Source organism: Canis lupus, chromosome 7, assembly GCF_003254725.2.
Source record: "Canis lupus dingo isolate Sandy chromosome 7, ASM325472v2, whole genome shotgun sequence".
Lineage (NCBI taxonomy): Eukaryota > Metazoa > Chordata > Mammalia > Carnivora > Canidae > Canis > Canis lupus.
Genome location: NC_064249.1, coordinates 39783501 through 39809834, shown reverse-complemented (window position 1 = coordinate 39809834; position 26334 = coordinate 39783501). Strand labels below are relative to the sequence as shown.

Genomic DNA, 26334 nt, shown 5'->3' with positions numbered 1-26334 from the left:
CCATAAATAACAAAAAGTAAAAATTATTTGGTAATAAATTTGGTGAAAGACGGGTAAGATATTTACACTGAAAACTCACATTACTGAGTCAATCAGGGACTCTAATAAGTGAAATGAATTAAAACATTAATAAATTTATATAAGAGAAATTAAATGAACCTAAATGGATAGATATACAAAGTTCATGAGCTGAAAAACTCACTATTCCTAAGCTCTGCTCTCACAACTGCCTATGGACTCAGATCCCAGCAGGTTTCTCTTGTAGGAATCAATAAAGTGATTATAAACTTAAAAAAAAAAAAATTGGGGAGGGGGGGAAAAAGAGGACAAATTTGGAGAACTTATACTACTCGGAATCCCAAGACTTTGAATCTATAATAATGAAGACAGATGCCAAGACCATCGCAGGAGAATGGAAACAGACTGACACATTTATGACCAAGTGGTTCTCAAACAGAGGGTGCGGTGTAAAAGTCTTTTCAACAGAATTGGAGCAAGGAGGCAGCCTTGGAAACATGTAATCATGATCTCTACTTCCCCCATCAAACTGAAATGTTATTTGGAGATGGATCACAGGCCTACATGTAAAAGCCAAAACTATTACACGTCTAGAAAAAAAGCAAAGGACAGAATCTTTGCGAACTTGAAATGGCCAAGATTTCTTAGGGCAGAATGCACAGGCCTTCGTCTAGATTAAAAGCGGCTGCTCTCTAGACAGTGGCTTTAGACAACAGAAAGGTAAGAAGCAGATTTGGAGAAAATATCTTCCATGTGCCACTTCCTAATCACCTCCATGTGGAGTAAAAGCCCTTACTCCAGAATAAGCTAAGAATTTGTGTAAGAAAAACAACTCAAGTTTTTAAGAGCAAAGCAGGACAGGACACAAGGAACCACATGGCCAACAAGCATGTGAAAACACGTTTGGAGATGCACACACTGCACAGGACGCTGGTTCACATCCCGTTGGACGCTGGCGTAAAGGACCGTGACACTGGGGGCTCAGCCGCTTCCTACAGAGGAATCTCGAGACCCGGTGGCATCTCCCTGGCTATTTACACACAAGTGAAAGCTTGTGCTCACACATTAACATGCTCAAAGGACCTTTATTCACGAAAGCCACGCACTGGAAATGCCACGTGTCCCCCAACAGATGAAAAGCTAGGAAGCCGTGGGATATTCTTACCCTGGAAGACTGCTCTGCAGGAAAAGGAGCAAATGCACAACAGGAATGAATCCCAGAAGCTTTCCACTGAGCAAAGCGGCCAGATGCAGGGAGTGCACAGCGTGTGCTTCCACTGGTATCAAGTCCTCAGATGGGCAGAGTTGGAGCCTGAGGATGAGCCAGACCCATGGTCTCCTGTGTGTCTGTGGCAGCCGCAGAGGGGGCACAAGGAACTTCTGAAGGGACAGAAAGTTCTAGATCCTGACTGCAGCGCCAGCTTCCCTCGTAAGAAATTACACAACTGTGCTTGCACACAGTGTAAAACAGTGAGGCTAGAGGACAAGCCACGTCCACATGTCCTAATTCCTGATGGGCCCTGGAATTGGGCTGCAGGTGAGGGATAATTTCCACTAAAACAATGTTCTTAATGACGAAACTTTTGGGAGGACATTTACACCACTAGCGTCTTGGTCAGAACGAGGAGCACCAGTAATAGTCACTGTAAAAGTCTTCCTGATTTTAACTAATAAGGCTGGTTTTTATTTGAAGATGCTCAGTAGACCAAACACATTTCCTCTGGGATACAAAATAACCTGAGAGGCGAAGGCAGACCACTGTGTCCAGCTATGGTGGAGAACGGGCTCTGGGTGTAGCAGACTCTCCTCTCTAGCCAAAGAAGTCAGTTATGTGCCTAAAAGATACCACTGCCAGCCCAAATCAATCCACTAGTTATTGTGGTGAAAAGTGGTTAAGGTGGGAGGGCACCTGGCTCAGTTGGTAGAACATATGACCCTTGGTCTTGGGGTTGTGAGTTCAAGCCTCAGAGGCGTAGAGATATCTTAAATATAAAATCTTTTTGGGATGCCTGGGTGGCTCAGGGTTGAGTGTCTGCCTTCAGCTCAGGGCGTGATCCTGCAGTCCAGGGATCGAGTCCTGCACTGGGCTCCCTGCGAGGAGCCTGCTTCTCCCTCTGCCTATGTCTCTGACTCTCTCTCTTGTGTCTCTCATGAATAAATAAATAAAATCTTAAAAAAAATATTTTTTAAAAAAATATTTTATTTGAGAGAGAGCATGTTTGTGTGTGAGAGTGAGAGCACGAGCAGGGCGCGGAGCAGAGAGAGAGGGAGAAGCAGACTCCCCATGGAGCAGGGAGCCTGACTTGGGGCATGGGACTTGATCCTAGGACTCTCAGATCATGACCTGAGCCAAAGGCAGATGCCCCACCAACTGAACCACCCAGGTGCCCCAAAATAAAATCTTTACAAAAAAATAAGCAGTAAGGTGGTCACCTCACTTAGAAGGTTCAGAGCAAACTTTGAGACACCAAACAGGGCAGCCCGCCTCACAGAACTGCTTGGACTCTGACTCAGAGTTTTGTTTTGTTTTTATCAGTAATTATTGTGAAAAATTCTGGGCCTGGGGTAATAAAGGGCTAATGATTTCAAGGAAGGGTTAGCCCAGCAGGAGGCAAGTTCTCTTGGCTAAGGTACATTACATTTCCAGGAGCCCTGAAACAAGACATCCAAGTGAGCAAGCTTCATCAGGGAAGGACTCGAGTCAGGTGTTTCTTAGGGCCAGGTGGATCGCTGCCAACTGTCGCAGCAGCCATCCTCACACTACAAACAGGATACCTCCTTGCGGTAAGAAGCAGACACACAAGGTCTGGTGCTTTATGTGAAGAACAGCGGGCCATGTAATTGGCCCTTTTCTGACCTTGCAGTGAGGACATCTGTACCCGCCTGAGACACGTGGACAAGTCCCTGGTGCTGGGGGCGCCTGGCTCCAGGTAGATAAGAGACGTCATGTCATGAAGGGTGGAGCAGGTCAAGGGACATGTGGACCAGACAGATTAAAATTCCCAAGACGGTGGAAAAGACACACACCCTCCCTGCGGCTTCAGTCTTTTTTTTTTTTTAATATTTTATTTATTTATTCATGAGAGACACAGAGAGAGAGAGAGGCAGAGACACAGGCAGAGGGAGAAGCAGGCTCCATGCAAGGAGCCCGACGCAGGACTCGATCCCAGGTCTCCAGGATCACACCCTGCAGCACTAAACCACTGCGCCACCAGGGCTGCCCTCTGCGGCTTCAGTCTTTCAAGAAACACGTAAACCTATAATCTCTCAGGATCACTCCCCCAAAGGCAATTATTTTCCTTGTTTCCATAAATTCACATCCATTGATCTTGATTCCAATCTCTCTTCTCCATACACATTAAGAGCATTTCTTACCTTTTTTGATATAGAGGATTTCACTTTCTTGAAAGCTTCTTCAAAGTGTTTCTGACTGACCTTGAGTTCACCTGTGGAGCAAATCACAAATGCCCCTGAGTGCAGCAAGCCAAACGTCACTGGCTCCAAGCTTCTCCCAACCCTTCCAGGTGGGTGAGGTAGCATGGAGGTTTCAGAAGGGTTGTAGGCAAGCCTGATCCGCTGTGCTCATCAGAGCTTTTGGATTTTTTTTCATTTTCATTTAATTTACACACATCTGACCATAGTTAATTTCAAAATATGCTTAAGTTTTATTTACATCAGTGTCCATTTTAGTGTCATTTTTCCCCTCCAGCAATCAAAACAGTTTATTTGGGGACAAATTTTTGTTCATCTTTAATTAGAGAGAGATTATTACCCTTTAAAAGGAGAAAATCCATGTCTTCATAACCCCCACCATTTACTGAGATGTCACTGACATATAACATATGTAAGTCTAAGGCTTTTTTTTTTTTTTTTTTTTAGTCTAAGGCTTTATGATGATTTCAGACACATATGTGGTGTAACGGGATCACCACAATATTAGTTTAGCACCTCCATCCCTCACATGGTTAGTTTTTTTTGTGTGTAATAACTTTTAAGATCTACCCTTTTAAAATCTTTTTTTTTTCTTAAGGATTTTAGTTATTTATTTATGAGAGACACAGAGAGGCAGAGACACAGGCAGAGGGAGAAGCAGGCTTCATGCAGGGAGCCTGGTGTGTGGAGTCCCAGGATTAACGCCTTGGGCCAAAAGCAGGGCGCTCAACCACTGAGCCACCCAGGCATCCCACATTTTTCAAGTATATAATACATACTGTTAATTGTAGTTGTCCTAAACATCTGATTCCCAGAACTTGTTCATCTTAGAGCATCTCATTTCCCAACCCTCTGCTCATCAGGTTTTAATGCAGGGCACCCCAAAGAGACTTAGCACTCTCAAACAGACATCCTCTGAAGGCCCCTCTTTGCACTGTTTACACCTTAATTTAATGGTAATGTTTAATGAAAAGCCAGAATTGTTCCTTTCTAAGATAATCCAAATAATTTAACTGGGAGTGGAAAATTATAATATTCCAGTTATTTAAGAGTACATATGCACTATCAGATATTACGGAGTTATTTCATAACATATGTTATATACAGAGATAACGTTGCAACCCTGCATCAGAAGGGGCCCCACTACTTTAGAAGGCTGTGCCATGATAGAAGTAATGGAAATCAAATAACTACATGTTGAACAAGGCTTCTTTAGAATGTTCATATGACAGCTTATACAACGACAATGAAAATAGTGATCTACACAGATATTAGGATACCACGTTTACCTAAAAAGAAAATGTACAGCTGAACATGTCAAGTGGAAGGTGAATAGTGCTACTGATTTTGGAGAGGAAGATGTCAATGCAAAGTCCCTAGAGGACAGGTAACTAGAAATGCAAACTACGGGAGAGCACGGGTGTCAGAACTTGCTGCATGATTATAAAATATCCAAACAGATGTTAGGAGCAGCCAGTATGTGTAGAGAGGTCTGCAAATTTTCAGTGACAAATCCCAAAATGCCATCCGACTCTGCTCTCAGGCAGCACACTTACATGAAGTTTCTTTTTTTCTTAAATATTTTTTTTTTATTCATTCATGAGAGACACAGAGAGAGAGAGGCAGAGACACAGGCAGAGGGAGAAGCAGGCTCCCTTTCGATCCTGGGTCCCCAGGATCACGCCCCAGGCCAAAGGCAGGTGCTAAACTGCTAAGCTACCAGGGCTGCCCTTACATGAAGTTTCTTACAAGATATTCTAATTTTGTGAATTATAACACCTACTTCTAAAAGGAATTTTTAAATTTTTTTAAAAAAAATCTTTTAATCTTTTTTATTTCTCTCCAAATTTTTATTTAAATTCTAGTTAGTTAACATATAGCATAATACTGGTTTCAGGAGTAGGATTTAGTGACTGATCACTTATATACTCCAAGAAGAATCTGAAATAGCTTTTAATAAAAGTTCAGATAACTGCATCTTAAAATTCAATAAAACCACAGGACTTTATAGAAGATATGTGTGCTGACAAAACTCAGAGACACAGATGCCACTGTAACTGTAATCAAAAGGTCGCTCTGAGATTCCTGTGAGCCAAAGAAAAAAGGGAGAGAAGACAGAGAAAATCAGCGGGAATAAAAAAAATGTTGTGTTTTGGAAACATGCTGCATGAACTCTGGGTGGAAGCACAGGTTGAGGCCAGAACGGTCTATGTGCAGACAGCGTCTACAGGCTACCAGCCAGCTGCCACAGATACTATGCCAGGTGAAGCCTGGGGGAATGGCCTCATCAGAAACACATCAGCTTTAATGCCACAGACTTGAGAGAATGGTCACTGTCTGGGTCAGCTGTGGAGTGAGGTGTCCAGAGTGACAATGACATGGAATGGAGAGACTCCAGAAAGCACCATACCTCTGTCACCTCCGCCTTTCGGTCTCATCATCTCCTGTCTCAGGGCACAGATGGAAGCTTCCCGAACCAAAGCAGAAAGGTCTGCACCTCTGTAGGACAAGAACCAACCTCAATTATTCTACAATGCTGCAAAGAACAGAAAGATGTCTGACAGCAGTTTCAAGTCACAAATCAGACGAGGAAGAAACTGACCACTCGTTATGGTCAGCAGGAAAGAGCTTATCGTTTTTACTTCAAATATTTCTAGCTTTCAGTAGGGTGATTACAACGGAAACAATGTAATGAATCATCAGTGTTCCCCTGCTAAGAGCTGCAGATATTAAGGTTCATGTAAGAAGTCTAAATAAATTGTCCAGGGGATGTCTGGGTGGCTCAGTGGTTGGGCGTCTGCCTTTGGCTCAGGGTGTGATCTCGGGGTCCTGGGATCAAGTCCTGCATCGGGCTCCCCATGGGGAGCCTGCTTCTCCTGTGTCTCTGCCTCTCTGTGTTTCCCATGAATAGATAAATAAATCTTAAAAAAATAAATAAATGAATTGGCCTGTCAGTATAAACATACACATTCATGGTAAAATCTCCATCCACAAGGCCTATGCTGTCAGCGTGTTGAGTATTCACATGCTACCTACCTACCTACGTACTGCCAGGAGTAAGCTTACATCAGACTCATTTATGGCATCTGCTTCAAAAGGGGGATGCACAGGCTAGGGAATCTCTAATGCTCTGACTCAAGCCCTCGCTGAGTGGACTGGTCATAAATGAATTAAAAGAGGACAGCTAATAAGCCTCCATCCAATTACTCTGTGTGATAACATGATGAGTCATATGGTTCCTGAGTTCACCAGTGTTTCATTACATCATTATCTTTAACGAATTCTCGCAGCTCATTAGGAGAGTTTGGACCTGGGGATAAAAACTTCATTTCTAGACATTAAACTTAATGTATAATGTAAACTTAATGTAGACATTAAACTTAGTGTATAATGTAGACATCCACTTAATATATAACATTAAATGCCCACAGAGTTTAAATTATTAGCTGAATGCAACGTTTCTGAGGCTAGGTGTCAGGTTTATAAGGCTGTGCAATAATCGAGTTACATGCTGGGTACTCATCCCTTTCCTTAATATTTAAACATCTCCCACAGGTGCAGAGACACCTTGACCTAACATAAATAAGCAGCTGACAACAATGGAGAATTCTAGGTCTCTCGAATCGTGGGGGCCACAGTATTAAAACTCCAATTGTACACCATTCAGCGTTAACCCTGATCCCTTTTTAAACCTGTGCCTTATACCACAGAATCCAGAAGATGTGGCCCAGGGTAAGTTCTGGCATTAAACTGCCTCTGGATTTTAGCACTCAAAGCTGTAAACTACTCCCTTAAGTCTTCTCCCCCCTTAATAGTGAGCTCATTTAATTGTACAAGTTTGAGCCCCAACAGGGGTGGAGGGTGAGGGGGAACGCACTCTCCTTAGAGGGAAGAAGGGGCTCACCACTACCACCTAGGGCTCAGCATGTCATCATGATAATCCCTGCCTTTGCACCTGAGCCAAGATAGCCAGATGAGAGAAGACGCTCGTGGCCCTGGATGCCCATATATAAAAAAATAAGATAAAACGATGTATCCTGACCACACTCCCTGAGAATGATCAGCGTGGGTTCCAGGGCAACCATCTTGATGAGATGAACTTCTTCAATCAGAACCGGAAATAACTGAGGGCCAACTGCTCCCAGCAGGTCTGTTGCGGGGATGTAAGTTCAAATTATGGAGTAAGAGTCCTGAATGCCTTGAACATGAAAACCATGTCCCAGGGGCGCCCAGGTGGTACAGGTGGTTCAGCATCTGACTCTTGGTTTTGGCTCAGGTCATGATCTCAGCGTCCTAAGTCTTGGTCAGGCTCCAGGCTCAGCAGGAAGTCTGCTCCCTCTCCCCCTACCCCCTGTACTCTCTTTCTCACTGAAATAAATAAATCTTAAAAAAAAAAAAAAAAAAAGAAAGAAAAAAGAAAAAGGGAAACATCGCCTTACTTGCTTGGCTTCAGAAAACACATTTTGTTTTGACCTAAAGAAATAGCATGAGCACCAAGTATATTGAGAATAACCAACCCACAGAGCTTTCCATATAAGGCAGAGGGGCTGTTGCCATCTCCCTGTTAGTGAAATGGGAGTTTCATTTTCTGCTCTGTGTACCCAAAATGGGAAAGTTAACACATTTACTTAATGTAAAGCAAAGAATAAAAACCATGACCACACAAACAAGAGGGGTATAGGCAGAAAGGGCAGATTTCCTGCTGCTACTACGGGCTGCGTGTGTTAGCCGGTATGCTGTGAAAAATGCATTCTGAGCCTTCTGCATTCTGAAAGTGAAGCGCTCACAGATTATTCTCTTCAGTGCTGCACACATCTGCTCACATCTGGAAGAAGGGCAGCCACAGCGGCCAGGGTGGCCGGATGCCAACAGTGAACGCAGGAGTTGATGTGCCGAGGGCCAAAGCATGTCAGAACAGGAGCCGCAAAATGGGTCATCCTCCCTCTCAGGAGGAGCCAGGACAGAGCCAAACACAAGGCATCCCGCGCTCTCTGGGATCCAGAATTTAAGCCCTTACACGAGACCGCTGTCCCCCCATTCTGCCCACGAGAGGTGATGCCCTTGAGACCCAGGTACTCACGAGTAGCAGTCACAGCGCAGGTCAGCAGCAAGGGCTTCCAAGTTTACATCGGCATCCAAGGGGGGTCTGGTGCCGTTCTAAGAGAGAAAACTCGGTTTTCACTGAGGCTTCCAAGAACTTTTCCACAGCATAGGTTCTTCATGAGTGCTGATGACTGCCTGACTGAATGAGTGCCACTGATCGGACCAGCGCTGTGCGATTCTATAGATTTCAACCTAAAGAAACAAGGTCAGGAAGCAGACTCCAACACTCAGAAACCTAAAGGCAAACGACTGATCCCGTGGGGTCTGGGGAACCTGTGCAGCAAGGACAGAATGCACCGCCTCGAGCTTTCCAAACACCTTCCCTCTGGCCGATTAAATACGGCAAACATCGGGCAGCACCTAGCCCCAGCATCGCTGCCCTGCTGGCCAGGCAGGCAGAACCATGACTGCGACCGGAGGGAGTGCCACTACTGTTGTCCCAGACTCCCTCCAGACCTTGCTGCCGCTGCCCTGTGGCTCACATACTGACGGGCACCGGAAAGGGCCGACGTCAGGACGCGCTGAGAATTCCAGCGACACTGACCACGGCGCCTGGCCGGCACACACCACACACGTAATGATGTTTCAGTGACTTAAAATCATGACGTAGTTAGATGGCAGGTCTGTGAATTTCTGCTTTCTGATTCAATGCATAACTCACACAGACGCTGCATACAGTCCATCCATTGTAGCAGACATCACTTAGGAAATAGTCGAAGAAACAGCAAAGAAGCGAGTGAGCCTGTGATAAGCCTCAAGGCACACATCAGTGTGCGGGTGTGCGGAGCGGAGGCCGGGCGCTGGACACTAGAGCAGGTGCAGAGCGTCCTGTGTGTATGTCCCCCACCCCACCTTGCTGGCATTTCACTTCACAAACCATGCATTGGCTGTTCCTCAATAAAACGCAAATGTTCATCCAACACAAGTTCCAGAAACTGTTGCCATGGTTCCCACTTAATCGGCATCGTGGGGGTGGGGGGCGGTGGAGTGGGGGTGGGGAATAAACCCTGAGGGACCTCAGGCAAACAATCACACTGCTTTCTTCTTTTCTCCCTCCAGCTGTGCCTGAAGCTAGATAGCCAGACTGCCGGGCCCTTATAACTAAAGGGTTTCAGTACAGTCAGTCAGCCGTGAGGTGCAAGGGGGTGCTGGGATCAGGGGTTGGGGGTTGGAGGTTGAGGCTGGAAGGAAGGAGTACAGCTTCTGAGGCTCTAGTGATGATCTCTCCTCTCTCTTTTTTTGTGGTAAAATTTGCCTAGCAAAACTGATCGGTTTAACCATTTTTAAGTGTATGGTTTAGCAGCATTAAATACATTCACGGTATTGTGCAACCGTCTTTAGAGTTCATTTCATCTTCCCCAAAGGAGGCTGGATGTATGAGCCACGGGCCCTTCCGCTGCCTCCCCCTCCAGCCCTGGCAACTACTACTCTAGAAATATAACCAGTAATGTTCTCTTCCTTTATCTGGAGGTTTTGTTTATTGAAACTCATGTAGTTGTGTATTTAATGATAAGTCCACTTCTCGGTACAGGTATTGTTCTTCAACACTGGACCAGGAATTAGGAACTCTGAGTTCTGAAGTTCAAATCTGCAACTGAATGGACCTTTGGGAAGTTCCTACATCTTTATCATTTATTTTGGTAATAAAAAACCAGTATGTATCTGTTCCAAAAAATATTAAGAGGAAGGAAAAGTTCCCAAATTCATTCTGTGAGTCCAGCATGATCCTGATACCCAAACCAGATAAAGACTCCACAAAAAAGAGAACTATAGGCCAATATCTCTGATGAACATGGATGCAAAAATGCTCAATATAATACAAGCAAACTGAATTCAATAGTACCATCAAAAAAGCCATTCACAACAATCAACTGGGATTTATCCTCAGGGTACAAACGTGGTTCAATATTCACAAATCAATCAATTCAAAATGGATTAAAGATCTAAATGTGAAAACCTGAAAACATAAAAATCCTTGCAAAGTGTACAGGCAGTAATTTCTGTAACATCAGCTATAGTAAGGATTTGTCTCCTGAGGCAAGGGAAATTAAAGCAAAAACACACTATTGGGACTTCATCAAAGTAAAAAGCTTCCGCACAGAAAGGAAATGATCAACAAAACTAAGAGGCAAACTACTAAATGGGAGAAGATATTTGCAAATAACAAATCTGATAAAAGGTTAGTATCCAAAATATACAAAGAACTGATACCACTCAACACCCAAAATCCAAATAATCAAATTAAGAAATGGGCAGAAGATATCAACAGACATTTCTCTATAGATAATATTCAGATGGGCAACAGACACATAAAAAGATGCCCAACATCACTGATCATCAGGGAAACACAAATCAAAACCACAATGAGATACTACCTCACATCTGTCAGAATGGCTAAAATCACCAACTCAAGAAACGATGGATGTTGGTGAGGATGCAGAGAAATGGGGAACCCTCTTACACTGTTGGTGGGAATAAGCTGGTATAGCCACTCTGGAAAACAGTATGGAGGTTCTTCAAGAAGTTAAAAATAGAATTATCCTATAACGCAGCAATCATATTAACTGGGTATTTATCCAAAAAACCCCACAAAATACTAATTCAAAGGAATACATGCACCCCAATATTTGCAGCAGCATTATCTACAATAGCCAAGATATGGAAGCAGCTTAAGTGTCCACTGATGGATGAAAGAATAGATCACGTGGTGTCATCTTTACACAATGGAAGATTACACAGCCATAAAAAGAAAGAAAATCTTGCCATTGGCAATGATGTGGATGAAACTAGAGGGTATTATGCAAAGTGAAATAAGTCAGAGAAAGAAATTATCATGATTTCACTCGCATGTGGAATTTAAGAAACAAAACAAATGAGCAAAGGGGGAAAAAAAGAAACCACGAAACAGACTCTTAACTCTAGAGAACACATGGATAGTTACCAGAGGGGAGTGCATTTATCATGATGAGCACCGGGTGATGTAGTTAAGTGCTGAATCAGTATGTTGTACACCTGAACCTAATATTACACTGTATATTAACTAACTGGAATTAAAATAATAATCAAGAAAATCCATCTGATCTCCAGATAAACAGATATAATTTTGTGCTACACTGGGTGGGGGTGGGGATGTGGGGAATAACAGCGAAGTGAGTGTATAGCAGTGATTTATTATAACCGAAACGTGGGCTTTTCAGGCTATTCCTGAAACAGGAATGCCTGATGGATATGGCCGGTTGAGTCGCTAGAAGCAAGTGGCAGGTTGGGGAGAGGCTGCCTCACCAGGCGCAAACCCTGAATGTCTTTAACATTCATAAGAAACCACCAGCCACAGCATAAGGACATGTCCTGCACACACTCCACATGCTGTCGTTTTAACCGAAGCCTCAAACTAAGGGATAAATTCGTGGGGGACCACTAAAGGATAATTCTTCTGTACTTCTCAATATCTGAACTGGGTCAAGCCTGACTCTCAGTGGCCTGTGTGCCCTCAGGGTGCGTTTCTCCCACTCTTCACAAAGTTGTTTCAATGAACTGGCTTGGAGTTAGGTCTTGGCTTCCATTAGAGAAGCATCCGGCTCAGTCCAGAAGGCTTCTGTGCTGACAACAGGGACGTTGAAAACACTGCCCATCACAACTCAGCGCTCTATGTGTGAGGCCGAGAGGAGACTTCCTTACACTGTGGGCAGCCGTCAGCTTTCTAGATACAGGACACCCTTTAAGTGAGATCTTTTGTGACAGCTCACTATGCAAAGGAATGTAGTAAATGAAGAACTATCTAAAAGTAGTATTTCAGAAAAATAATTCTTAGAATTTAGATTTCAGAAACTAATTCTTACGAAATTCATTTTGTTAGAAAAATAAATAACCCCTTATGTGTTGTCATGTGAAGGAAAGTAACAAGGTGCCTTTTTCTGGGAGTATGGGGAATGGCCTACATGGGACACCTCCAAAAGTTTCAGTACCAACATTATTTTCTAATTAGTAGAAATAAAGGCTGAGGAATCTCTGGATCATTAAAACTGAATTATTCTTAACTGAAAAGTGGCTGTGTTTCTGACCTGTGGTAAGAAGTAAAACGAAAGGTGAATTCTATGTACTCTTGTAGGGAAGCAGTTAGAAATGCAGCACTGGGGCACCTGGGTCCGACTCTTGATTTCAGCTCAGGGTGGTGAGATCAAGCCCCAAGTCAGCTCCATGCTCTGCAGAGTCTGCTTGAGATTCTCTTTCTCCCTCTTCCTCTGTCCTTCCCCCTGCTCGTGCACTCTCTCTCAAATAAATTTTTAAAAAATGAAATGGCATATCAGAAAGCCAATAAAAGGGATCCCTGGGTGGCTCAGCGGTTTGGCGCCTGCCTTTGGCCCAGGGCACGATCCTGGAGTCCCGTGATCGAGTCCCACGTCGGGCTCCCGGCATGAAGCCTGCTTCTCCCTCCTCCTGTGTCTCTGCCTCTCTCTCTCTCTATCATGAATAAATAAATAAATCTTAAACAAAAAAGAAGAAAGAAAGCCAATAAAACAAAACATATATTTTAGAGAATCATTCATTGAAAAGGTATTAATATATGAAATATTTAGAGCTTCTTATGCTAACTTGCTTTTTCTTCACTACTGTTTTTATCATCTCTTAATAAAAGCTCTCATGGAAATCTCAAATAATTTGGTGACTACAGAAAGCTGAGACAAAAGGATTATTAGAAAATGAAGAAAAACAGAGTCTTAATTAGTTATGGCCTGCAGATCTTACACAATCCTCCTTCTGGAGGCACCTGGAGCAGGGCAAAGCCTTGGGTGAATATAGTTCCAAATACAGGCTATTCCTAACAGTAGTCTTGGAAGGAAAAAAAGCAGCAAAATTTGTGGACACAGGTCCAGACTTCAAAGTTTCCTGAGTGCCAGCCACTTAACTCTGAGGCTCCCATGTGAGGGTACGCTGGCCACAGAATAGGTTCAGCCGATAGCAGGACACCAGCCCACCTTAAGGAATTTCTATGCAACAAAGCACAACACACAACACCACACAATCCCTGACCCAACAGCAACCCCTCTCAGGTGCATGCCACCATCCAGCACCTCTGCTTTTATTTTATGTCTAAGCACTACGGTCCCAGAAGCTGATGTCTGCAAAAATGGCAAAGTCTTACTAGGTTTTTTCGTGTCCTGAGAACTGGGCTTGGAATGGTCAGGTTGGAGGCTTGAAACTACAGCCAGATGGAAATGTGGGTTAAACCTCATTTGAAGCTTGGGTCCTACCAAACCACTGCCAGCCCTGTAGGGAACCACGGTGGCCACAACGAGGAATGTTACAAATAGGTACCACCACTTTTTTCAAAGCAGGCTCTATGCCCAACAGGGGCTCGAGAACTTATGACCCCGAAATCAAGAGCCTTGGGCTCCACGGACTGAGGAGGCCAGGCGCCCCAGATAAGATCATTTTAAAAGCTCACTTAAAAACCAGGGTTCCCAAACCAAATAGAGAGACTGGAATATCTATTTTAACTGGTGTGCAGAAGCCTCCAAAATGCTTCAAAATTCCAAAATAGCTATCTTGAAGGATCTGTGGCAAATGCTAATAAAAAATTAAAAATGAGAGGTAGCTAACACAAAAGGCTGTAAGACAATCGCTGCTCTGCATGGGGCTCCTCCTTTATTTGGGTGCTTCTCCTAGTACTCCTCAGCCTTGACCCTTTTTACTCTGAGGAGACTATCAGATAGCCTCCTTTTCAAACAAGGCCACCCAAGGCCATGGCCATCCCCTTGGGGCAGCTTTCAGTCCTTGGCCAAATGCCAAATTCAAGGTCACAGCTAAAAAATCCAGAGAGGATCCCCAAAGGCTTCTACACTTGAGTTCTCGCCTGAGATTAATGGGTTGCTAAGAAGGCAGGGAACAGGATGAGAGGCCACAGGTCTGACTTTGAAAGATTCTGTACAAGAGTCAACAGAATCTGCCAGTGTAGCGCCCACACACATACTCCACGTTCCCCTGAAAGAGGGCTCCCACCCAGGCCTCCCAGAGCTGGCAAGGTACTCAGGGACGGCCTGGTGGGCTGTGACCTCACTCAGATAGCAACAGCCAGGGGAAATGGAAATTAAAACAAATGGAAAAACCTTTCAAAGTTGGGGGGAAACCAGAGTCATGCCATCTGCTGTGACCTGTGGAGCCGCCCAGGGATGAACATGCCTCCAGGAGTCTGTCCTCCCTGACCTCTGTCTGCAGTATCCAGGAGAGAAGGAAAGAGACATTGTTTTGTACTCTCTTTGGTGATGTCTCAAGTCTAAGAGGTGGTTCAGTATCACCAGAGATATTTACTGTTTGTCCAGCTAGCATTGACAAAACATTTAAAAGGATTCTTTGAGCACGTGGCCAAGCTAGAAGCTGATACTCACGGTCTGATAGGAATGTCTTTTTCAGCCCTCTCTTCTCCAAGCTAAGGTAAGAAAACTATGTAACCAGATGGAGAGAAAGTCTCTATTGAAGGATTTTGTGGAAGGATTCCTAAAACTCTTAAAAAGATAGAAACTAAAAAAAAAAAAAAAAAAAAAAAGATAGAAACTAATCCAAATATTTGGGCTTTTTCCTCAAGTTCACAAGATCTAGGATGATCTTTGGTGACCAAATGCTATTTTTGGTTTGTTGGTTTAATTAAAAGACACAATTTTGGAATTATTAACACCGAATATAATGCACCCTCTGTTCTACCTGTTATGAAATTGGTTGGCCAAAAACCTAACGGACTTTGTGTCCAACATCAATGAAATTCTAAGTCATCAAAGCATAAGTGTTAAGAACAAATAATTTAAATAGATGTAAACGGGAAGAATTTCTAGGTGAAATTTTTAGCCAATACTTTACAACAATCTTTTGGTTACTCAAAACCTTCAAGTTTTGTTAAGTTAAATAATGAGTTACATGAAATCCAATGGCTGTCTAGGTCAGCCCCAAATGAAATACTGAAACATTACTGCCACTGATGTGGGAACCAAAGGCAGAGGGAGATGTAGATACAATTAAATGTCCATATAACCTGCAGCCCACTGACAGACACTGGAGGGGACATGGTATGAGGTTCCTCCAGGAAGCTCCAAACTGTTTTCCCATTAATGCCTCACTAGAGGGAAAAACCACCTGGGTTTGACCATAGCCAGGCCTCTGGGGTGCTAGGAATCTTCTTTAGCATATGAAAGTCCTTTTGGAAGTTCCCTTATCTTTACTTCCCTCAACCCTGAAGTATATAATCATTTGTCCTCACAATCCTGGGGCAGTGGGGACAGAAGGGGCAGTGGAGTGGAAGCAGCAGGAGTACCCTCTCTTTGCCCATGAGTCCTGTCCCTGGGCTTTAATACAATGACCATTTTGCACCACAGACGTCTCAAGAATTCTTTCTCGGTCGTCAGCTCCAGACCCCACCAAACCTCACGTATTTATATCCAAAAACTCCATCAACACCAGGTTCATCATTGGCTGCCTTTGCAGAGTAACAAAAGATGTCTTGGTCTGTTAGAAAACATATTTTGTGTCATCGAAAAGTTTACTGTGAGAAAGCACATGTTTCTAGAGATTATGAACAGTATTTGCCAATTTGCCAAGGCACAATGCTCGTGGAGGGACAGTCCACAATGGCTTACTTCCTAATTTTCATTATAAATTAAGATTTTTAAAGAGTTGACAAAGAATTTTATGTGTGGTCAAGGTAGGGTAGAATAAAGAAGCTTTAGGCCAATAATGTACTTAGGCAGAACTACACCTTAATTTTCTTTCATCTGCTGAAAGGACGGGTTTTCTTGTATTACTGGTCTGCTTTTTTTTTTTTTTTTTTTTTTGGTCTGCTCTTAATAAGAAATTATAGGGGTGCCTGGGGGGCTCAGTCAGTTGAGCATCCAACTCTTGATTTTGGCTTGGGTCATGAGCTCAGAGTTGTGAGATTGAGCCCCACTTTGGGCTCTGGGCTGAGCGTGGAGCCTGCTTGGGATTCTCTCTCTCTGCCCCTCTCCCGTCAAAAAAATACATATTTGCCAGAGAGGTCTTTATTATTATTTTTTAAAAATATTTTTATTTATCTATTCATAGAGACAGGGAGAGAGAGGGGGAGAGAGAGAGAGAGACAAAGAGAGAGAGAGAGAGAGAGAGAGGCAGAGATACAGGCAGAGGGAGAAGCAGGGTCCATGCAGGGAGCCCGTGGGACTCAATCTGGGTCTCCAGGAGGCACTAAACCTCCTGCTGTGCCACCGGGGCTGCCCCCAGAGAGGTCTTTTTTTTTTTTTTTTTTTTTTTTTTTTTTTTTTTTTAAAGATTTTATTTATTTATTCATGAGTATACACAGAGAGGAGAGAGAGAGAGGCAGAGAAACAGGCAGAGGGAGAAGCAGGCTTCACGCAGGGAGCCTGATGTGGGACTCGATCCAGGGTCTCCAGGATCACACCCCGGGCTGCAGGCGGCGTTAAACCGCTGAGCCACCAGGGCTGCCCCAGAGAGGTCTTTAAATGTCATCACGGTTTAAGAATGTAACCAAGTGTTTCATGGCAACCTGTGGTCCTATTTGACCAAGTGTTTTAGAACCACTGATATTTTTGAGAAACTTCCCAATTTCAAATCCTAAATGAAGTCTTTTTAATTTAGAATTAATTTTGAAATTGAATGGAAGGTCTCTACAACATCTCACAAGATTTTTTCTCTCTTTTAAAGAGGGAAATGTTGGAGCACAGCTCCCTTTCTATACACGGTCCCGGGAGAAGCCCCGCTGGAGAAGATGTAGAACCAGCTGTGTCTACGATATACTGGCGTGGGTATGTAACTCCTGTAGACATTCCTTCACATAAGATTCCTGAAGTCTGGTACGTCCTGTATCATGTTACTATCTTTTCCCCAGTTTTCATTTGAAAACTCTGTCACAGACACAACCAAATCTTCTGTCAACCCCATAATGGACTCTAATCGATCTTTAACAATGAACGCTTTTTGAAGCTGTCATTTACAGTTACTGTTTCAGTGGGATGCTTTTACAATAATATTCCTGCCAAAGTGGGTCATCTTCAAGGAGGTTCACAGAAAGGCCTCTGGCAAATACAGATTTCTGGTAACTTTGCAATCATAAAAATGGACTGCGTAAAAATTTCCAGGACTAATGGCAAAACCTGGATTCAAACAGAAAAGAATTAAAAACACGGGACTGAACGAACGGAGGGCTATAGTCCTTACAACTCTTGCTGGAAGCGCTGCTGATTCTTTCATGTTTTATTTTTCCAAATTTGAGGAACCATAGGTGATTTAACAGCAGTTTGGTAAGCCTTTGTAAACAAAGATGAAACATCTACTTTTCTCCCTGCCTGATCCCCCCTAAAATTCAAGAATGTAAGGAAACTATAGAGAAATACTTATTTGTGCCTCTGTCCACGTTTCATTCTAATCTTGTTCACTGCCACTGAGGCTTTGTTCACACCTGTGACCAGACCGGGTCTCGAATTCCAGTTCCTCAAACATCTGCCCATGACTCTCAAAAGAACATTTCCAGTTTTCCCACCCTTGCGAATTAGAATCATTAAAAACAAAAACTGCATTCCAGGCTCCCCCGAAAGGCCTCTGCCAGGTGGTCTTGACCAACCAGGTGGCAGCCAGACTCCAGGGACTCAACCACTGGATACGCATCACACAGCTGAAGACGGTCCACCTGATACCTGGTTCTGCACTCAAATCCAAGAGATGGTAAGGCGAGCAGGCGGGATCCCTGGGTGGCGCAGCGGTTTGGTGTCTGCTTTTGGCCCAGGGCACGATCCTGGAGACCCAGGATCGAATCCCATGTCAGGCTCCCGGTGCATGGAGCCTGCTTCTCCCTCTGCCTGTGTCTCTGCCTCTCTCTCTCTCTGTTTCTCTGTCTCTCATGATAAATAAATGAAATCTTAAAAAAAAAATCTTAAAAAAAAATAAAAATAAAATGTAGGCAATAATACCTCTGACAGTGGCTGCAGAAACATTTTTCTAGGTCTGTGTCCTCAGGCAAGGAAAGTCAAAGTCAAGTTATATTACTACATGAAGATAAAAATCTTCTGCACAGAGAAGGAAACAACTAACCAAATGACAAAGCAGCCTACTGAATGGGAGATACTTGTAAATGTCATATATGATGTCAAAATACATAAGAACTTTATACAACTCAATACCAAAAAACCTCACATAATCGTATTAAAATGGACAGAAAACAAGACAGACATTTCTCCAAAGACGATATCCAGGTGGCCAACAGACACATGAAAGGTGCTCTACATCACTTATTGTAAGGGAAATACAAATCAAAACCAGTGAGACCCCACCTCACTCCTGTCAGATGGCTAAAATCAAAGACAAAAAATAAGAGGTGTTGGTGAAGATGTAAAAGGGGAAGCCTTGTGACTGTTGGTGGGAATGCAAGCTGGTGCAGCCACTGGGGAAGACAGTAGAAAAGCATCTCAAAAAAATTACAAATAGAACTACACTGTGAATGAGCAGTTGCACTACTGGGTATTTACCCCAAAAATACCAAAACACTAATTCAAAGGGACACATGCACCCTGATGTTTACAGCAACATTATCTACAATAGTCAAGATACGGAAGTATTAACAAGGTAGGAAACAACAAATGTTGGAGAGGATGTGGAGAAAAGGGAACCCTCTTGCACTGTTGGTGAGAATGTGAAGCAGTGCAGCCACTCTGGAAAACTGTGTGGAGGTTCCTCAAAGAGTTAAAAATAGACCTGCCCTATGACCCAGCAATTGCCCTGCTGGGGATTTACCCCAAAGATACAGATGCAGTGAAACGCCGGGACACCTGCACCCCAATGTTTCTAGCAGCAATGTCCACAATAGCCAATATTGTGGAAGGAGCCTCGGTGTCCATCGAAAAATGAATGGATAAAGAAGATGTGGTTTATGTATACAATGGAATATTACTCAGCCATTAGAAATGACAAATACCCACCATTTGCTTCGACGTGGATGGAACTGGAGGGTATTATGCTGAGTGAAATAAGTCAATCAGAGAAGGACAAACATTATATGGTCTCATTCATTTGGGGAATATAAAAAATAGTGAAAGGGAATAAAGGAGAAAGGAGAAAAAATGAGTGGGAAATATCAGAAAGGGAGACAGAACATGAGAGACTCCTAACTCTGGGAAACGAACTAGGGGTGGTGGAAGGAGAGGTAGGCGGGGGGGTGGGGGTGACTGGGTGACGGGCACTGAGGGGGGCATTTGATGGGATGAGCACTGGGTGTTATTCTATATGTTGGCAAATTGAACACCAATAAAAAATAAATTTATAAAAAAAAGAGATATGGAAGTAGCCCAAGTGTGATGGATTGAGTGATGAATGGATAAAAAAGATGTGGTGTATATATACACAGAGGAATGTTACTCAACCATAAGGAAGAATGAAATCTTGCCATTGCAACAACACGGAAAGAACTGGAGAGTATAATGCTAAGTGAAATATGTCATTCAGAGAAGGACAAATATCACATGATCTCATTCACATGTGGAATTTAAGAAAACAACCAAACAAAGCAGGAAAAAAAAGAGAGAGAGAGGCAAATGAAGAAACAGACTCTTAACTCAAGAGAACACACAAATGGCTGCGGGGGGTGGGGGGAGTGGGGTGGTGGAGGTGTGGGGACAGGTGACATAAGAGATGGGGAGGAAGGGGAGGGAGGAGCAGGGAAGGGTGTGTATTCCAGTGTAAGCAGCCCTCTACCCTGTGGGTGGGCACCCAGGCACTGTGAACCATCCCCTCGCAGGTCTATGTGTGAGGCTCCCAGGCTCCTGCAGAGAACACCCCTTCACCGAAGCTAGAATACTTTCTAATGTCAAAAAGAGGAAATAAGCAAAAACCCTCCTCTGCCTTTATCACTGACAGATGCTGAGAATAGACCACGTAAAGTCCAGACCACAGTGCTACAAAAAGCTGCTTTTAAAGTCACATTGATTTTTCTATTAAAATGTCTTTTTTGTTTTTCTTCTTTCCATATTCACAACTTTGTGCATGGAAGCTGCCCAAAGGGCCGGTATCTCTAATTCTATGATTTTCCCCTAAATCTCCACATTTACACCAGGTAACTTCTTTAAAATAAAGACCTGCACTCTCCCCATATATTATCTGCTTGCGACAGGTCTAGAATATAATGCAATGGACAGAAGCACAGCCCCTGACGTCAGGGGGTCTTACCGCCACCTGAGAATGTCTGCACAGCCAGCCGGTGGTGTTCTCCTGTTGAACATACACAACTTCACAGAACATGGACACTGCATGAGGCCACCCCGAGTCTAGGACAGACCTAGACAAACAGGCCCCATGCACTGTGGCGTCTGAACACAGACATGTGCCCACTGTGCCCAGGCCACAGCAAGGACCAGGCCAAGCGCCCGCCAGCCTCCCCAGACCACTGACTGAGGAGCCAAGGCACCATAGCCCTCCCCACATGGCCTGTGTGATGACAGCATGGGGCTGGTGGTGGGACGGGAGGGCCAGGACAAAACAGGGACCTGGGATTCCCCCCAGGGCGCCCCCGCTTACATCTTGGAGTATTTTCTTCCAGATGCAGCTGAAATTGCTGTGTGGTTCAGGCCTTCCAATTCTTCCCACCTTGGGAGTGAATGTGTCTGTGCTGGTTTAGAAACACTGGTGTCACCCTCCCGTCCAGCAGACAAGCTCCTCAGAGGGAAGGCCTTTGTCTCACGGTATACACACCACCAGGAACACACGTGGTTCACAGTAGATGCTGTTGGCTAACAGATCCTTTTTCTCAACAATCTTGCCTTTGAGGTGGGGGGCTTCAGGGCCAGTACTGTGAACGGCAAGGGGGTTCTAGCTGATGGTCATGTCAGGCACTCCCGTGGTGCCGAGCACATCCTTCAAAGGACAACATGTTGTAAACAGTGATCTTCATCATCAGGGTCCGAATCTGTGCGGCCCTGAACACCACATACTTCAGGCCTGGATGTCTGCTCCAGGCTCTGCCTTTAATTAGTGATAACCCAAGAGCAAGAGTGGAAGGATTATCGTGCCATCATAACCACAAGCAACTCTCAAGCATGCTTGTGTGTTTGTGTTTGTACACACATGCTCTAACCAAAGCAAACAAAAGCTCACAAGCACAGTTCCTGGACAGAGCCCAGGGTAGGGGCAGAAATGCAATGTGGGCTTGTCACCAAACCTGCTGGCTACAAAGACAAGACACAACCACAGCATGGTTACTTGTCTGTGGCTCTACGGACACCATGGGTTGATGACTCATGTCATAGGGCTGTTCTGTGTGCACTGTAGCTGGTTTGCTAGCACTGTCACCCCCCAGCCAGGGCCCCACACAAGTGCCCCAAGACATTGCCTGGGGGTGGGGTGAGGGCTGTTGGCAGTAAGACGGCCCTAGGTGGAGAGCACTGCCCTGAAGCCACGCATCTTCGTGTTTCTGACCAGAAGCCACATGCTGGTAGGGCCAGAGGGCTCCCCCGAGCTTCCAGCCTCCGAGCTGACTCGCACCTGGGTATTGCCTAAGCACCAGAACCTTGGGTAGCATCATCTCCTTACTTCCAGACCCTCATCTACTCAGCAGCCTGAGCAGAGAGTTTCACCTCTGCTGTCCTTGCCCATCGACTCTACAGTCAGGCCAGTGTCCTGTTAAGGAAAACCAGACCCAGTCTTCACGCCTATGTCCTCTTTACTGCACGGCCCTGACACGGCCTCAGGTCCAGTGTGCTTCACTTCACAGCCTGGGCTTTACCTTCCTCCAAGCAGTCTTCCTAGACTGCTCTCACTGGGGCCTCAACCCACAAAGCTGGTTGCTCTTGTGCCCCTCCTTTGGGAGGCAGTTGCAGACACTGCTCTATGCAGTTTTAAGTCACGACGGCCCAGAATCTTCCTCTGCCAATTCAGAAAGGGAATGCTACAAACACATAAGGGTTAAAATTTACTAGTGGAGGGCAGCCCAGGTGGCTCAGCGGTTTAGCGCCGCCTTCAGCCCGGGGCCTGATCCTGGAGACCAGGGATGGAGTCCCGTGTCGGGCTCCCTGCATAGAACCTGTTTCTCCCTCTGCCTGTGTCTCTGCCTCTCTCTCTCTTTCTCATGAATAAGTGAATAAAATCTCTAAAAAAAAATTTTACTAGTGGCAACAAATGAAGGTGTGAAGCACCTTGTGCTTAGGAGTGCAAGATAAGAGAAACTTCTGACATGGCTGGTCTGTGAGCCTCCACTCCTGACAAGCAGCCTAGAGGGAAGAAGTGGGCAAAATCCCATGCACGTCCACTCCTCTTCCCATCTGGAGAGAAGAAGAATGAAAAGGCATTCCTCAGAGAGGCTCAGACCATCTGGGATTTCAGCAGGATCGAGAGGATCCAGCAGGGTCCACGGGTGGACGGGGCAGGTCCAGGTCACATCAGGCATCCTCCAGGAGAGAACTCGCTCAGGTGTCCTCATAAGGGTGAACTTCAAGCCAGCTCTGCTCCCCTTCCTGCCCCAGGTTATAGGAACTGGGACAAAGAAGCAAACAGGCAGCCCTAGGCTGTAATGTGTGAGGGGCAGAACTGGTGGCCAGCAGGGTGGGAGAGGGCACAGGAGGAGGACGGGGGCAACTGTCAGGAGGGAAAGAAGCATGGCAGGGAGAGGGAGGGAGGCAAGGTAGGAAGAACAGAAAAATGAGAGAAACAGGGAAGACGCAGGCTCATCACACAGAAGGCAGCAGAAAAGTAAAAAAACTAAAGCTCGAAGACAAATGATGTAAGACAAGGGGACAGCAGAGACGCTGATCGCGGAGAAGTAAATCCAGAACAGGAGGCAGAGGTGTTCAGACACACAACAGAATAGCTTCTCTGGAGCAAGGGGAGGACGGCACCACATGACAACGGCATCCAACACCAGGCTGAGCTCCTCCCCACTAAGAATGCGACACTGCTGCCACCGCTGCCACCACTGCCAGGAATGCAGAGCGAGGAGCCACGATGGGTCTCACTGCAGGTACTCAGGTTCACAGATAGGCTTTTTCAGAGACCAGCGTAAAAAGCAAGTCACCAACCAAGGTGAAAAGAAAGATCAGACTGGCCTCACCCATCTTTACAGGTTCCATGTCCATAAGCCATTTTGCAGAAACAGGCTCATAAACACAGAGAATGAACTGAGGTCATCAGAGGGGACGGTTAGGGGTGGGGTGGCGGCGGCAAAATAGGTCAGGAGGATGCAGAAGTGGATTCCAGTTAAAAGATAAATAATTTACAGGGATGAAAGTACAGCATGGGGAATACAGTCAAACAATACTGTAAGAACTTGGTAAGATTATAAAAAGACACATGAGGACCAGAGTCGCTGTGTATACAACGTATGTAATGTACACAACCTATATAATAATGTATATAAATCTCAAATCTTTGTAATAGGCACCTGTAACTAAACAACTATAATTCAATTAAAAATAAATAAATAAAAATAAAAGGGGTGCCCAGCCGGCTTGGTCAGTAGAGTGTTGACCCTTCACTGTTGGGTTAAACCCGAGTTCAAGCCTCACACTGGGGGTAGTTTCCTTAAAAAAAAGGAGGGAGGAGGGGCGCCTGGGTGGCTCAGTTGGCTGAGTGTTGGATTCTCAGTTTCAGCTTAGGTCATCATCTCGGGGTTGTGAGATCGAGCACTGCATAAGCTCTGTGCTCAGTGAGGAGTCTGTTTGGGATTCCCTCTCTCTTCCCCTCTGCCCCTCCCCTCAACTCACACACTCTCTCTCAAATAAATGAATAAAATTAAATTAAAAAGTTGGCATACACCAACGTGGAGGACAGACAACACTGGTTGAGACTCAGTTTCCCTCAGTATTTGTAACAGGCCTGTATCTATACCCTTCTTGGCTCCAAAAGTTTCTATTCCATTTCGCATTTGTCTAAGGGCAATTTCTCTAAAGTAACAATCAAAGATCTAAAACAACCAAAAGGGCAGCCCGGGTGGCTCAGCGGTTTAGCGCCACCATCAGCCCAGGGCATGATCCTGGAGACCCGGGATTGAGTCCCACGTCGGGCTCCCTGCATGGAGCCTGCTTCCTCTGCCTGCGTCTCTGCCTCTCTCTCTCTGTATCTCTCATAAATAAATAAAATCTTTAAAAAATAAAAAAAATAAAACAACCAAAAATGTGATTAGAATAAAATCTCAAATAAATCAGTTGAGCATTTAACTCTAAACATCCCTTTTATTTTAAGCAAATAAGAAAGAATGGAGAGTCTCTTCAATTATCAAAATCGTTCACCTTTTCTCTGGTAGACATGAAACAAGCAAATATTTAAGAGCTACAGATATTTGTATCTAAAATGAGAGAAAATACACAAAAACACATCATTTCCTTTACTTACTTTTGTAATGGTTTTCAGGATGGCTAGACGATCTGCTGGGGGTGGCAAACCCACAAAGAGTGTTTTGTCTAGGCGTCCAGGGCGCAGGATTGCAGGGTCAATGATATCTGGAGAAGAAGGGAGGGTCAAGTCTTAAATAAATAACATGGAATCTTTTAAAAAATACAATTAACGTGAGAAGTGGGAAAAGTACTTTCTTCTAAAAGAAAAAAAACTGATAAATTAGATTTTATTAAAATTGAATACTCGTCATCAAAGTATAACCCTAAGAAAAGTCCACTCTACCCTCCTGCCCAAACCCACTAGCCACCAGGATTCTCCACCTCAGACAAGGACCACCACACACGAGCCTGGAATTCCAGCAGATTACTCTCCCCTCTGACCTGGATACCTTCTCTTGTTACCCTGTCCTCAGCCAGGGCCAAATGCCACGTCCCCCTTGCTGGTCCTGTCTCTAAACTTCCCTCCTGGGACCCATTGTGATGGCACCAGGGTTATCTTCCTAAAACACATCTGCCAACCCTCACCTCCTACTCCCAGCTCAGAACAAAGCCCACATCTCTCACCACACAGCAGGAAGGCCCTTAAGGACCTAATGGCTCCTGTCCTGGTTCCCTCTCTCTCTTCACATTCTCCCTGACTCCCACACTGGCCAGACCTCTTGCTATTCCCTAAACAAACCTAGAAGCCTCAAGCCCCTTTCTCTTTGCTCTCAGTGGTTCCTTTCGCTGAAATGCTTTCTTCCTCTATTACACCACATATTGGAATTCTCAAACAACCTCTGTTCTAGGAAGCCTTCCCTGCGTCTCCCAGAAGAAACTTTTGCCCTCCTTTGTGTTCACCAGACTCTTGGTACCAAGAACAAAGAGCAAGCCCCAAACTCTGCCTGACGCTGAAGTTCGTTAGGAACATTCCTGATTCTTCCACGAAGAGCTCATTTTTTAAAACAAAGACTTTATTTACTTATTTGAGAGAGAGCAGGAGCAGGGACAGAAGGAGAAGCAAACTCCCTACTCAGCAGGAAGCCTGATGCAGGGCTCGATTCCAGGACCATGGGGTCATGACCTGAGTCAAAGGCAGACATGTCACCAACGGAGCCACCCGGGCACCCCAGGAGCCCATTTTTAAAGCCAAGTCATTTCTAACGGCCCCTCAACCATTAGCAGGAATATAAATGCTACAGCCACTCCAGAAGTCTGGCTGTTTCTTGAAAAGCTAAACACAAGAGTGACCAGGTGGCTCGGCAATCCCACTCCCAAGTATCTCCCCACAGCAAATTATAATAGATGTCCACACAAGAATTTGTACACAATGTTCACAGCAGCATTATCACAAGTCCCAAGTGGAAACAATCTAAATGTCCACCCACTGATGAATGAATAAAAAGTTATATCTCCACATAGGGGACCACTATCTGGCAATGGGAATGAAGTACTG

General features: G+C 44.7%; 1 protein-coding gene across 11 annotated transcripts in view; it reads right to left on the bottom strand.

Moving 5' to 3' along the window:
• The window catches only part of NVL (nuclear VCP like), a 90642-nt gene that overhangs the window by 5114 nt on the left and 59194 nt on the right, over positions 1-26334 (bottom strand). For 3 of the 11 annotated variants that reach the window (XM_049112488.1, XM_049112490.1, XM_049112489.1), the window contains 2 exons: positions 24898-25004; positions 10172-13014 (listed from right to left, as the gene is read on the bottom strand). In XM_049112488.1, the coding sequence (XP_048968445.1) occupies positions 12712-13014; positions 24898-25004 (410 nt within the window). In that variant the 3' untranslated portion in view covers positions 10172-12711. The other 8 variants (XR_007412004.1, XM_025430717.3, XR_003129362.3 and 5 more) reach the window with 8 other exon arrangements.